This window comes from Pteronotus mesoamericanus, unplaced genomic scaffold (assembly GCF_021234165.1).
Source record: "Pteronotus mesoamericanus isolate MK-2021 breed Mesoamerican mustached bat unplaced genomic scaffold, CSHL_Meso_final scaffold_125, whole genome shotgun sequence".
Lineage (NCBI taxonomy): Eukaryota > Metazoa > Chordata > Mammalia > Chiroptera > Mormoopidae > Pteronotus > Pteronotus mesoamericanus.
In genome coordinates, this window is record NW_026555304.1 from 3,877,501 (window position 1) to 3,891,761 (window position 14,261).

Consider the following 14,261-nt stretch of genomic DNA (forward strand, 5'->3'; position numbering starts at 1 on the left):
TATGCTGTATGGGGAGGGACATGAAAGGGCATACCAAATTCTGCCAGTTTCCTACAGCATTTGCAAGGAAAACATCTTGGTTTTACAATGGCTTGAGAGCTGTAGCTTCTCATCTGGTCTCTAGGGTTTTCACAGAGGTATTCTAATCCATGTATTCTTGTTAACTTCATGTCTCTGTGAGGGAAGGAGGACCTATAGCTTTCTAGTCTGCCATCTTGCTGGCATCACTACACAATATATTTGATGTGGCTGTTGCAGCTGCTCTGTCTTCAAAGCCCCAGGGAGGCAGAGTTATCTCTAGACTGCAAAAGCTTTTTGGGATTGGTGGGAACTGTTGTGCCTTCCCTGGAAACCTCCCTGGAAATTCCACCTGTGAGAACTGAGCCTGACATTCCAACCCAGCAGCTTCCTCTGGCCCCACAGCACCCGTAGTTGTATCTGATGCACAGCAGGCAGCTCTCATCAGATCTACCTCTCCAAGGCTCATCTTCCCCAGGTGACCTGTGGCTTTTCTCTCCCCAGTGCTCTAAGTCCCAGGAGCTGCTCCACATTGCCCAGGAGCTCCTGCACACCGAGGAGACCTACGTGAGGCGGCTGCACCTGCTAGACCAGGTAGCCCTCCTGATTGGGGCATGCCTTTGTCTAATTCCAGAGTTTCAGTGGGCAATTTCACAGGCAAACTCCCTATCTTAGCACTGGCTAGGCCTTATATTTGGAATACAAATGACTATACTAAAAACTCAGACAATTTTAAGTATCTTCCAGAAACTTATGCTTTTTTCTTTCAGAGCTGGGGCAAAGGTCTTGTCTGGTCCCCTTGGAGGCCTTTATTACTGACAGTCACATTATATGAGCATGTAAATGGTGTCTGGACATCTTTCTGCATAAATAATTGGGACTGTGGGCGACACTTTTTCTGGGCATGTGGCAACATGGGGTTTATGAGCACAGGAGGTAACTCCAAAGTAATCTTGGTAGCTCACAAGCAGAGAAAAAAATTGGGAACTTCTATTTCCCATGAGAGGTGGATGAAGGAAAGACAGCCTATCCCCAACTGCGGGCAGTGGGACAGGGGACTGTCCTTGTCTCACCCCCAGTCCTTAGCCATAAGTAAGCTTGCTTTAAGACCATAAGGTCGTTTGAGCCACTTTGATGAAATGGGAGGTTTGTTAAGGACAGAGGAGGTGGTCACAGCCTCTCCTGGGCACCCATACCCCCAGAAGAAACATGATCCCATCCATGGTGACCCACCCTCAGTGACCATTGTGTGCCCAGGTTTTCTGCACCCAGCTGATAGAAGCAGGGATCCCTCTGGAAGTCACTACAGGCATCTTCTCTAACATCTCCTCCATCTATCGCTTCCATGGGCAGTTCCTCCTGCCTGAGCTGCAGACAAGGATCACAGAGGAATGGTGAGTGTGGTTCACAGCACGTGGGAAATAGGGGCTGAGTGTCTCCCAGGGAGTTTGGCTTCAACAGAGTTGATGGTTGAGGGTCCTGGTGATTTTGTCACAGTGTTTGTTTTTGTTTTTGTTTTTCCCTTGGCCAAGTGGCCTCTGTATCTGGAGTTTTCATGATCTAGAGCCAGGAAGGCACTTGGGCCTATCTTGGTGCTCTGGGCTCCTCTGCAAGGTCCTGGGCCAATCTTGACCCCGCACACTCCACTGCTACTTAGTGTCCCCCAGCCTTAGCTTCTTCATTTGCAAATCAAAGGGACTTTAATACTTGCTTAGTGCTTCATGGGATTGAAATGGGGTTAGACATCTACAAGCACCAAATAGCCAGCAAAAAGTGCTAGTTGGTTCATTTTTCCTCCTAGGGTATATTCCAACTTTTCTTTAAAAAAATTAGATTTCCCCCCTCAAGAATACACCACGGATCCTTCCACTGTCCCTTGGGCCTGCCCTTCTGGTCCTCTGCCACTTCTTTCTTAGCTCAGCTGTGAGTCACAATAATAAAACATCACAGGTATGGCCCCTGTCTAGCTGTTCTCTACTTTATGTGCTTTCTGCTCTCTTCTGGGTATTGCTACAGCTTTGTTTTATGGCCTCCCCTGTCTCTCTTCTTTGGTGGCCTGGCTTGAGCCAGTGTACTGTTCTCCTGTAGCATCGGGAGCATCAGGAACTTGGCCCATCCAAGGTGCAACCTGGCTAGGGACAGCCAGACCAGGGCTGGATTGAAAGGGTGTCCCCCCACTTGCAAGGCTTAGCCAGGCACTGGGTCAATTTGCAGCTCTTTAGAGGGGCAAGTTCCCCCTATAGAGCAGGTGTCCCCAAGACCATGAGGTTAAAGCTCAGGGCTGGGCTGACCTTCTGGCTGACACAGTCCTTATAGCTATAAAATAGGTTTTCTCCTCCAGGCCCTGGAGAGACTGTTAATGCATAGATGCCCATTCAGTCCTGGTACAATACACTGCAGGAGTTCAGCCCCTGCCTGCTTCCTTAATGGGGACGGGGGGTGGGAGGCTCTGAGTGAAATCCCAAGTGCACATTTCTAGTAACATTGCTGTGGATGGCTTTGTGTGTGTGACTTTTCTCTTCTTTTTGTTAATTTACTTAGGGTAAGTACCCATCAGAGTTCTAAGGTCAAAGAGTATTAATATATTTTTACGCTTTTTGAAACTTCTAAATCCCTGTCCAAACCATTATAACAGGAGAGTGCTGCTCTCCTGTGATGGTGCCAACCTTGGGTTGTCCCACTGCTTCTAATTTTTTCTCATTTTAGGGAGTAAAACAGAATTTATTTGTTCCTCCTTGATAACTGTGGCCCATCATGAGAGTGGCTTTCCATTACTAGCACCTGCTTTTGAGCAAAGGTTCTGCACCTGCACTGCTGAAGTGCTTTATCTGATCCTCTCATTTGCCATCCAATAATACACTCTTTTCCACTCCATGTGATACAAGGAAGGAAACTAAGGCTCACACAAGGTGCACAAGGTGACCAGTTTGCCTACTGTCACACAGAGCTACAAGTCAGGCCATCCTCTCATAGCCCCCTGGTGAGGTCCCTGTCCCACTCTGACCCCTCATCTGAGTTGTTTCTCTGATGATCTCACTCCCCCACAAAGGGACATGAACCCTCGGTTCGGGGACATCCTGCAGAAGCTGGCCCCATTCCTCAAGATGTATGGCGAGTATGTCAAAAACTTTGATCGGGCCGTGGAGCTGGTGAGTGCCTGGACACAGCGCTCGCCGCTGTTCAGAGACATCATCTACAGCATCCAGGTAGGGCCCTGCCATGGCCTCAGGGCAGAGCACTAGATTGGTGTTTTCATGTAGAGGCAATTGGTACCAGTGTGGAATGTGTCCAGATGCTCTATTGGTGCTTTGATTCTTAAAATAACTTTCAGAGACAAATCATCATTCTTCTTTCACCAGTGGGGAAATTGTGGCCCAAAGAAGCTGTATGATCTGTGCTGTCACAAACCATTGTAGACAGAACCTGGGTCCGAATGCCAGTTCTTCCTCCACAGTGTTCCTCAATGGCTAGAGCACGCATTTAGGAAGATGTTACATTAATCTTTTCCTTTTTCTGCAAACAGCCTGTTCACATTTGGCTGTGGTTATCTCCTGCTGTATTGCCCTTTTTCTTATTGATTCACAAGGTTTTCATATGTGAAGAATGTTAGCTGTTATCTGTCATATGTGTTACAAATAATTTTTTCTCATTGACTTTTTATTTTTAATTTTATTTAGGATGTTGTTTTTTATATACAAAATTTTTGGTTTTTAATTAGCCAAATTTGCCAATTTTTAAATAATGCTTTAAAAAATAAATTTATTTCTCACCCCCAAAGTTACATAAATTATGTTTATTTCCAACATATGATTTCATTTAAAAAATTAAAAATGCTTTCCCAGAATAGTTTGCAGGTAATTGTGGTATGAGGTAAGAATCTAGTTTCATTTTTGTGAAGTTAGTCACTTGTTTCAGTGTCACTAGCGTGTGCGCACACGCACACACACACACACGCACACACACTCCTCAATGTATCCTGGAAGGTTAATTGGTACAGAGACCCTCTGTGCCGAGGGTTTAGAGAACAGAAGTAAGTTTGGCATGGCCTCTCTATAGCCTTCTGCATTTTCTCAGACTCTGTCATCAGGTCAGCCATGATTTCCTAGTGTGGAGTCATAGCCCCTCCATGTCCTCAGCATTCCTGTCCCTCCCCAGAGAGGAAAGCTCTGATACTGAATTCTTCCTTCTCCCTTCTACTCACACCCACTGACCCCTCACCCCCTCATTTGTATCTGGATACTGCCAGCTCTCCTCACAAAATAGTTTCCTCCAGCCTCCGTAAGTTGTGCTTTTGGCTAACCCACATCCCTGAGTGACTGGAGGCCAGAGGCTCATGCTGCCCATCTGTGGTGGCTGGTCACCCAGTGACAGGGCTAATTAGGGTTGGTCCATGCAAGGCATCCTAAGGATGAAGGTTTAGGCTAGTGTGAGTGCCATGGTTCTGCACTCCTGTCAAAGCCGACAGATGACAAACAAATCTCCATTTCCTGGGGCATAAATTACAGCACCATCTCCTTTCCCAGGCAGTATGTATTTGTGTGGTTTTGTTAAAGGTTACTGGGAGGTTGACTGCTGCCCTTGGAGAGGCATTGTGATTTTCAGGGGGGACTGTGGGCCCACTCCCAGGGCCTTATAGATCCAAACTCTCTGTGGCCCTGCTATCCTTCTCAGCCCAGATGCCTATGTTTGTTATTTTTCTTTTTTCCTCCTGCATCTCTCCTTCTCCTTCTCCTCCTTCTCTTTCTCCTCCTTCTCCTTCTCCTCCTCCTCCTCCTCCTTCTTCATAATAATAATAATAATAATAATAAACTATAATTGAGGAAGTTGAGAACTGCGTAATTTGCATTGGGAGATTGGTATCTGATTCAGTTATTTTGAGGATGAAGAGAGACAAAATCAGGTGTTGTTTGGTGTAGTTTCCCATTCACCAGCCAGCAACAACTGTTTAGACTCCAGAAGGAAGGAGGGCATATTCTGTGGACTTGCTCCTCCTCGATGTAGCAGTTGCAAACCTCACATTCACACAGTGCCCCAACCTAATGAGACGCTATGGTTCCAACTGTCCCACTTCTGAGGGATGCTCATTTGATTTGGGGCATGTCTGCCAGACCTTTCCATGGTGAAGGCACTTTTTTCCCTATTAACACATTTCTTGTAGGGAGATGCTTAGAGATGGTATAATGCCCTGTTCCTCATTCTCCTAGATATGTCTTGCCTGAAATGACTGTTTCTATGGTGTCTGCAGACTAGTGCTCTTCCAGCCCTGCTATGTCTAAGGCATTCTGAACTCATTTCAGCTGGAAGCCATTTTGTTCTGGGCCCTGAGCTGGACAAGGGTGACAGGTGGTGAGGGGGTAAAGGTGGCCTGTGTGACAACCTGGATGACTGCAGTGACACCACAGGTGGACACAGGGGTGGCGTGGATTCTCTAAGAGGCTGGCAGGCCCATCAACCAAGACATGAGTGCTTGGGCATTTGCCAGGGGAGGAAGGGAGAGAAGCACAGGCAGGGGCCCTGGTGGGTAAGCACAGAGGTGGCAGGTGACAGCATTCAGTCTATGTAGTCTGGGGCATAGGTTCCCAATTGGGTCTGGAAGAGGTTCTGAAGGGCCAGAAGGAGAGTTATGTTTAAGAAAGAGGGTGGGAACCTGGGAGTGGTATAGGAAGGGGGTGCCAGAAGGGTCTCAGCCTGCTACCCCACCCTACACTTACTGTCATGTTCATAGGAGAGGAATAGATGGCACTAGAGCAGTGTCTAGGCATGGTCCCTAGGGATTTCCTGTAGGGAGGATTGGGGAAGCTCCTGACTTCCCAGTGTGGGGAAGAGGTACAATTGAGGCCCCTGGGTGAAAGTGAGTGAGGAAGTCTCTCGTAAGGGAAGGAAGTGGTCTTTGTCTAAGCATTTAGTTTCTTCGCCAAGGATGTATATAAAAGAGCCAGCACTGGGTCTACAGTAGACCACCTGGGGTCCCTGTCCTTGCTCCATTGCTCAGCCTCTCCAAGCACAGTTCCCCCTGCTACGATATGTGGTCTGTAGTCAGCAGGTGCAGATGCTCTGGGCAGCCTCCTGGGTGCTGTGGTGGTTTGAAGTAAGAGTGGAGCCCGGGGTTCACACGTTTGCCCTCTGTTGACCCACACTGTCTGTCTTCCCCACAGAAGCAGGAGGTATGCGGGAATCTGACACTGCAGCACCACATGCTGGAGCCTGTACAGAGGGTCCCCCGCTATGAACTGCTGCTCAAGGACTATGTGAAGCGACTCCCAGCTGACGCCCCAGACCGGAGGGATGCAGAGAGTGAGCAGAGCGGCATCTGGGCCATCAGGCTTCTAAGAAGTGGGAGCAGGGGCACCTGTCAAAAACCTATATAAAGAGAGAGACAGAGAGACAGAAACAGAGAGAGACTGAGTCAGAGAGATACACAGAGAGACAGTGACAGAGAGACACTGAGATGGAAAGATACAGAAAAATATAGACAGAAACAAAGAGACAGAGACACACAGTGTCAGTGAGAGACAGAGACAGAGAGAGAGGGAGAGAGCTCCAAGTGTCCCCTAAGCACATTTTGGAAAGTGACCGAGGGTCTCTGAGGCAGAGAAAAGTGCACCTGCTCCCACTGCAGTGTGAGGGGCAGACACAGGTTCTGGGGAAAAGCTATTAAATGTTGGCAATGCTTAGGCCTCAGGAAGGACCTCACTGGGTGGCAGGGGAAGGACCTCACTGGCCCAAGGATAATGATGGGTACACTGTACAGGGCAGGGACTACCCATGGAATGAGGTGCTAGCCCTCCACCAGGCCTCAGGGTCACATCCCTCCTTCCCAACTAGCCAGGACTCTTGAGAAGACCCAACACCCCAGGAAATGGGAAGGTAGGGCAGAACCTAACTCTTAGCCTTACAGGTCCAGGATGTGTGTGCAACCACCAGGCCCCTTGTAGCTAACTTCAAATATTCCTCCTGCAGGGTCCTTGGAGCTTATCTCCACTGCCGCCAACCACTCCAATGCTGCCATTCGGAAAATGGTTAGTGGGGAGGTGACTCCTGGAGGATGTCTGAGGGACCCACAGTGTGATGAAGGAAGAGTGTGGGGTGGGCCAGGCACCACTGGTGTGCACACACACCTGTTCCCACGTAGGCTTCGTCCGCGTGCACACAACCCCCACCTGTCCCCAGGTGGGCTTTATCAACATGTACACACATATACAAACATACACACTCACATACAAACACACACACACTTGCACCTGTCCCCAGGTGGGCTCCATCGGCGTGCACATGCGCCCACATGTCCCACGGGACAGACAGGGCCTCTGTTGAGAACTAGATAGGCCTACCTTGTACTAGCTCAATGATTGTTGGTGTATTATTTAGCACTCTGTGCCTCCGTTTCCCCATCTATAAAACACAGTTACCGACAGAACCTGTCTCATTGGGCTGTCGTGGGGAGTAAATCACTCTACATAAAATAGAACAGGACTGGGCACAATATCAGCTCTCAGGGTTCCCATTAATATCCATTTATTCATTCATTCAAGCTGTTTCAGTCAGCTCAGTTGTCTATAACAAAATCCCACAGACAGGGCAACTTAAACAACACATGTGTATTCTGACAGATCTGGAGGCTAGGAGTCCCAGACCAAGGTGCCAGCAGATTCAGTCCTGGTTTGCAGGCAGCTGCCTTCTCACTGTGTCCTCACATGGCAGAGAGAGCAACAAAGCTTTTTAGGTCTCTTCTTATCATGCTCTAAACCCATCATTGGGATCTGCTCTCAGGACTGTGACCTTACATAAACTTAATCACCTCCAAAGACTTTACCTCCAAATACAGCCCAAAGGTGGAGGAGACATGTTTCCTTGTTGATCTAACATCTCCATTTAATGCAGTTGTGGGTAAGGAGACCTCTTTGAACCCATGCCAATACCCTGTGACTCTCAGGTGGCTCTGATTCCCTTTTTGGCCTGCACACGGCCCAGCTCTCCAGGCCACCACAGTTCCCACCCAGATATGGTGTCTATCTCCCAGTCCTGAGACCTGTTTACCTTCATACAGGCACTGTTTTGTTTTGTTTTTCCAATTACAGTTTACATTCAATATTATTCTGTAGGGCACTGTTGTTTTTGGGGGGGAAAAGAAAGTGAAAAAAAATTTTTTTAAATCCCACATTTCTCAAAAGTGAGAATTGAGAAGTGGGTGGCTTGTTTTGGGACAACTCTTTGTTACATGTGGTCTACTTCCAGCATCCTCGTTACCTATCTGTCCCCAGGTCTGGGTCTGGGGCCCCTGGACCAGGTTGGCCCAAGGTCAGGCCCACTGTAGAGCACCCATGGCAACCCTAAACAGGCTACATTTTGCTCTGTTTTTTTTAAAAATCCAATTCCCCTCCTTTTTCCTACCCAAGACTAAATCTAATGAAGGAGGGAAAGCTGCTTTGCAGAATTCCATGGTCATGAGCCCAGAGACTGTGGACATGTGGAGAAGCTTCCATAGGCCAATATCTCTGAGGGGATGGACAAGATCTGGGGCCTCCCATTCAGTTGGACTCCCATTCCGCTTGTAGCATGACTGCTGCATGGTGGTTCTCTCCCCAAGTCCAGTGAGGCCTCTGCCCCTTATGTGTGCACAGATGGGAGGCTCTGGTGGGAGGCCCCCATGAAAACCCATGGGATGGCCCTAGGGAATTATAAGTGTGTGCCCACTGGTGCCTCTTCATGCTTTCATCCATTCCCACTTACCCTAAATCTCAGCCTCTAGAAACCTCCCCAACCCTCCCCAAGCCTCCCCAAGCCACCAATCTCCTTGGCCTCTGATCCATCCTCCTTCACCTTAGAGATTTCTAAGGGGCACCTATCTTGTCATTCTTTGTTCAGAACCCTCCCGGACTGCAACTGCCTCCCAAGTACAAACCACCTCTCCTACACACCAGGTGAATGCCCAGCCCCCAGTATATACCATGGGTATGCCCAGCCTTCACCACATGCCAGATGCACACCAGCCCACCCAAGACATACCAGATGCATACCCCAGCCCACCCAGTACTTACCAGGTGAATGTCTCACCCCCCTGCCCCAGTACACACCAGGTACACTCCCAGACTCTGAAGTAAATGCTGGGTACACAGCCCCTACCCACTACACACCAAATGCACACCCAGCCCCCTAAGTAAATACTAGTTGCACGCCCACCCTACCCAGTACATACCAACTGTATGCCCAGGACCCCAGTACACACCAGGCGTATACCCAGACCCCTAGTGCATACCAGGTGCTCTCCAAGCCCTCCAGTGCATACAAGGCCCTTAGGCCTGCCCTCCTGGTGCTCTTCATTTTCAATGCCGGCTCCCCTCCTGCCCCGCCCCCCACACCCGCATGCACCATCTGTTTCTGTGCCAAAAGCACAAGAGCCAGCCAAACCAGCCTGCCTCTGAAGAGTGCAGGCTGAGATCGGTCAGATCCAATGGTAGTAGCTGCTGCAGCATGGTGGGTCAATGTTCTGTATCACTGGGTCAGGGTTCCTGCAGGCGCAGCTCAGCCTCGGCTATGTTCACTCATTTCCTCCTGGCTCAGGTGCAAGGTGGCAGCAGTGACAAGTCTGGGCCCACGACCTCTTGGCTCAGAGCTGGGACCATAGCTGCTGACTATCTCCCATCACACTCCAGGGGCACTGGTGGGTCATGTGACCTCCCAACCAGTTGTGAGGCCAGAGGGAGATAAGCTGCAGATTGGCAAAGGTCTGATCTCATGATTGGCCTGGTGAAGCAGGAAGAAAGACAAGGCAAGGCTACCAGAGGAGGAAGGACTGTTTGAGGTAAAAGGTGCAGCTTCCCGACATGTCTCTCTGAAGGCTTCCACTGAAGCCTCATAGAAGGAGCTCGCATGCAGTGCAAAGGCTGAGAGAACAGTCCCAGTTCTGCAGCTGAAACAGCTCCAACATGTCAGCTGACTTCTCTGTCCCCCCAGTTTCCTTGTCTGTAAGTTGGAGATAATAATGGCACCCACCTAAGAGAGTCAGTGCTAGAATTAAATGAGCTAATACCTATATAGTGTGTGGAACACTTCCTGGCACATGGCAGCAGCGTTTGCTGTTGTTATCGTTTTTTGTTCTGTGCACTGTGAACTTATAGTCATCCTTCAGTGCTCAACTTAAGTGTTAGTTACCCCATGCTTCCGCTCCTACCCCATCAGTAGTCTCATTGTCCCATCTTGGTTCTGGACCATGCTTGTGTGGTGGGGCTCTGCTCACCTCTGGTCCCCAGCAGCCCTATAGGTCTCCCGTCTCTGTGGCCACACAACTGTCTGAGCCCCGTGTCTCTTGCAGGAGAAAATGCATAAGCTCTTGGAAGTGTACGAGCAACTGGGTGGGGAAGAGGACATTGTCAACCCCGCCAATGAGCTGATCAAGGAGGGCCACATCCAGAAGCTGTCAGCCAAGAATGGCACAGCCCAGGACCGCCACCTCTTCCTGGTGAACCCCACCCCCTCACCCCCATCAGGCCACATTCAGCCCTGCCTAACTCCACCCCTGCCCAGCCCCAGAGCCACCACACATTTCCTCCCTCGGAGGCCTTCTCTATAGGGTTGCCTGGCAGCCTACTTGCCCCTTATCCTGCCTTCCCTGTCAAAGTTCAACAGCATGATCCTTTACTGTGTGCCCAAACTGTGGCTCATGGGCCAGAAGTTCAGTGTCCGGGAGAAGATGGACATTTCAGATCTCCAGGTGGGTGAGCCCCTCCCTTCCCCCCTACTTCCCTGGGAAGGCACAAAGCAGGGATGGGGATGCAGGCTCTGGCCCTCACTGTACACCTGGCCACTGGCCCATTCCTCTAAGCCTCTGCTCTATAGTGTGATCCAGGCATGGCTGGACTGTCTCTGGGGGTGCCTTGGCTTGGTATCCTGGGCTGGGTGGGCAGGATCCTCTGTCCCTCTACTTTGCCCATCTGCCAGTGCACTGCGGGCCTCGTGCTCACATGGTGAAGGATGGCACTAGGACCTTGGCTGACCCCTGTTCCCTGTGAGGTCAGCACTAAGGACCCCATTTATAGATGTAAAGGTGAAGCTTGGGGTGAATGCCTGATCCCTGTCCACGCTCTCCCCTTTCCCACACCATCTCTGTGTCCAAACAAGTTTCTACAGGTGCCTGAGCCTGAGGTCCAGATAACCCATTGTCCTTGCTGTCCCAGTTCCCCAAGCCTGTCAATGTCTTCTGGCATGGGGGCTCTGGGAGGTAGAATCAGTCCCATTTCCTCTGGGGAAAGGCTGTGAGTTAATAGGTGCTCAAAAATATACTGGCTAAATCAAACTATTTAAATAGTTCTCAAAAGTGAAAGTTTGCCTTCGTGATAAGAAAAAAAAAAATCCCTTCTTACCTTGAAATTCTTTGAATCCATGTTTAAGAAATACCATTAAAAGTAATGACTAACTAGAGAAAAACTAGGTTTGTTCCCATAGTTAAAAGAATACTTTTCTAGTGTTTCTCAATTTAAAAAAAAAAATCAGTGTGTATAATTAACTTGGTGTGTTAAAGCAGAGGTTCCTAGCTTTGGGCTGTTTGGGAAAGTTCTGCTGTGAGGCCCCATTGAAAATCCTGAGCAGGCGAGGCCCATATACCTCACATATAGGTGCTGATTCTGATGGCCACTGCCTAAGGGCCATATCTAGCCATGGAGCTCAGGTTTTCCTGCAGAGCTGTGGAGATCATCCCTGCCCTTCTCCTAAGAGTTCCATCTCTCTGTCAGGTGTCATGCGTTTGGGTTCCTTGGTGGGGAAATGCTCAGCTTGTCCAGGGGCTGGCTGCTTACCTCACAGGAATCCTAACTGGCAAGCAGGTTTGGCAGATGAGAAGTCCTAGCTGCTCCTTCATAGGATAGTCCACCCTCCCTCACAGACTTGCTTATGAAACAGCTGTCCCTTAATCATGACCTTGAGCCAGGCACCTTCCCTGCAGATGCACTGAAATATCTCTTCTCCCTTCTCAGAAAAGACCTCCATGTCTGAATGTGAGGCCACACAGCTCAGGGCCTGCTAAGTGACTGGCTGTTTTGTTTTGTCCTTCATCATGTGCCTTTAGGTTCGGGATATCAGCAAGCCACACTCAGCTCATACATTCATCATAACAGGAAGGAAAAGGTCCCTGGAGCTGCAGACCCGGTAGGCTCAGCTGTATTCGTGTCTGCTGCTGTGTGAATTGAATATCTTTGACCTGGAATTTTAGCAGATGTCTTCTTTTTCTAAACTGGATAACCTTGCTATGTGTTTTTATTTATTCATTGTATTCACTTATTTTTGGTTTAAAATGTGACAGAATAAGGGGAAGTCAATGAAAGTTGTCTCTGCCTACCTCTTTCTCCCCACAGTGGACATTCTTAACCACCCTTCTAAATATCCTTCTAAATATCCCTCTAAAATATCCTTCTAAAAGTTCTGTGCTCATATGTATGTGTCTGTTTGTAAAATAAGAGATGGCTATTCACTGTATAGCCTGCTCTGCATCTAGCTTTTTTCACTTAATTCATCAGAAGTCATCTTAATCTGAACTCCATTTCCTAAAGTAGTGTTATTCTTCATTATGGTCATTGATCAGTTCCCACTGACATGCACCTAGGCTCCTCTGGGGTCTTCCTGTTGCATCTTCACACCAAGTTTTGTGCATATGTGCATTCTATCTGTCAAATGGACTCCTGAAATAGAATTGCTGGCTATAGGGTAGCACGTCTGCTTTAAGTTTTCATAGCTATTGTCAAAATACCCTGTAAGGTGGTGCCAGCCTTGCCCATTGACTATTAGCAACATGTGAGAGATCCCTCCTCTAAATTCCACCAAGGACCTTTGTAATAACCTTGTGGCTCAGGGAAGCATTGATTTACATCCACATAAGAGGGCTCTTCATACCACGCCTGCCTACATCTAGACATACCTGTCCCCATCTGGCCACACTTGACCCCATTTGGCCCCATGCGGCTATATCTAACTCCATCAGGTCACATTGACCCCAGTTGGCCATATCTGACCTTCTCTGACTATACCTGACCCCACATGGCTAAACCTGACTATCTGGACATACCTGGACAGACATACCAGACTCCACTTGGCCATGCCTGGCCACACCTGATCCTATCTGGACACAAGAGTCACAGGGATAAACCTGAACACATTGGATCCTACCTGGCCCCACTGACTTCACCTGTCTACACCTGATTCCATCTGGTCACACCTGGCCACAAGCGACTCCACCTGGACACACATGACTCCACCAGGACACACCTGACCCCAGCTGGCTGCCTCTGATTCCATCTGACCACAGTGTTCTGGAGACCTTCAGGGCCAATCTACTGAGCCTTGAACTGTATTTCGACACAGTGAGCAGTTCAGGCATGTGCTGCAGGGCTAAGAGGAGTCTGGTGGTTTATAGTCAGTATGCAAGACTGAATTAATAAAATATTCTTTCTGTTGTTCATAGGACAGAAGAGGAGAAGAAAGAATGGATTCAGGTGAAGCTCCTAAAGTTTTAAAGTAATGAAGCCATCAAATGCTTGAGTAGTATAGCCATTTCCTGTTGGAACAAGGCATTGAATAGCGCCATGATCTCCAGACATTGCCCTACCTATCTGTCTGCCTTGAAATGATGAAACATACAAGTTTATAAGCACCTTTAAGATTTTTTAAGATTTTTAAGATTTTAAAAATTTTAAGATTTTTAAGACTGTGAACCTCTCAAGCCATTTGCTTGTTGGGATCCCCAGTAAATAAATAAATATAAAGGACCTGGAAGTGGGCAAGCAAGGAGGTGCCCTCACCCTGGGGTTGGATCTCTGCTATCATGTAGTTCCAGAGGGAGCCCATGTTGTCTTCTCTCCATGGCCAGCAGGTCGAGCAGGATGAGCAGTGTGACTTACAGGATAGAGCCTGTGCTTTCAGGGACAGGCTGGGCAGAGAGGAGGGAAGTGTCCTGGGACAGCAGACTTGCTCAGGACTGGCCATGGTGGGGATGCAGGGTACAGACAAGCCTGTGAGGGCAAAGGTCAGCAGGGCTGCGATAGAGCCACAGGGAGCCCAGAGTGGCCATGGTCAGGTCAAACACTGTTAGAGACTGTGGCTTCCAAAATGCATGGAACAGATATCTGGTGGAGAAGAAAAAAGAAATTCAGAGATCAGGTGGAAATGCTGATGTAGGAAATAGAAACATGGCCTCAAATCCACACAGAACATTCCCAGAAAGCATCAACCCATGGCCTAGAGCATAATGAGAGGGA

The 14,261-nt window shown here is 48.7% G+C and overlaps 1 protein-coding gene across 1 annotated transcript in view; it reads left to right on the top strand.

The window, feature by feature from the left end:
• Positions 1-14,261, top strand: part of FGD3 (FYVE, RhoGEF and PH domain containing 3) — a 36,188-nt gene that overhangs the window by 12,400 nt on the left and 9,527 nt on the right. Inside the window, 9 exon segments of the mRNA XM_054587935.1 lie at positions 523-612; positions 1,276-1,412; positions 3,068-3,224; positions 6,174-6,312; positions 6,979-7,037; positions 10,331-10,477; positions 10,637-10,729; positions 12,080-12,159; positions 13,469-13,499. Coding sequence (XP_054443910.1) covers positions 523-612; positions 1,276-1,412; positions 3,068-3,224; positions 6,174-6,312; positions 6,979-7,037; positions 10,331-10,477; positions 10,637-10,729; positions 12,080-12,159; positions 13,469-13,499 — 933 coding nt within the window.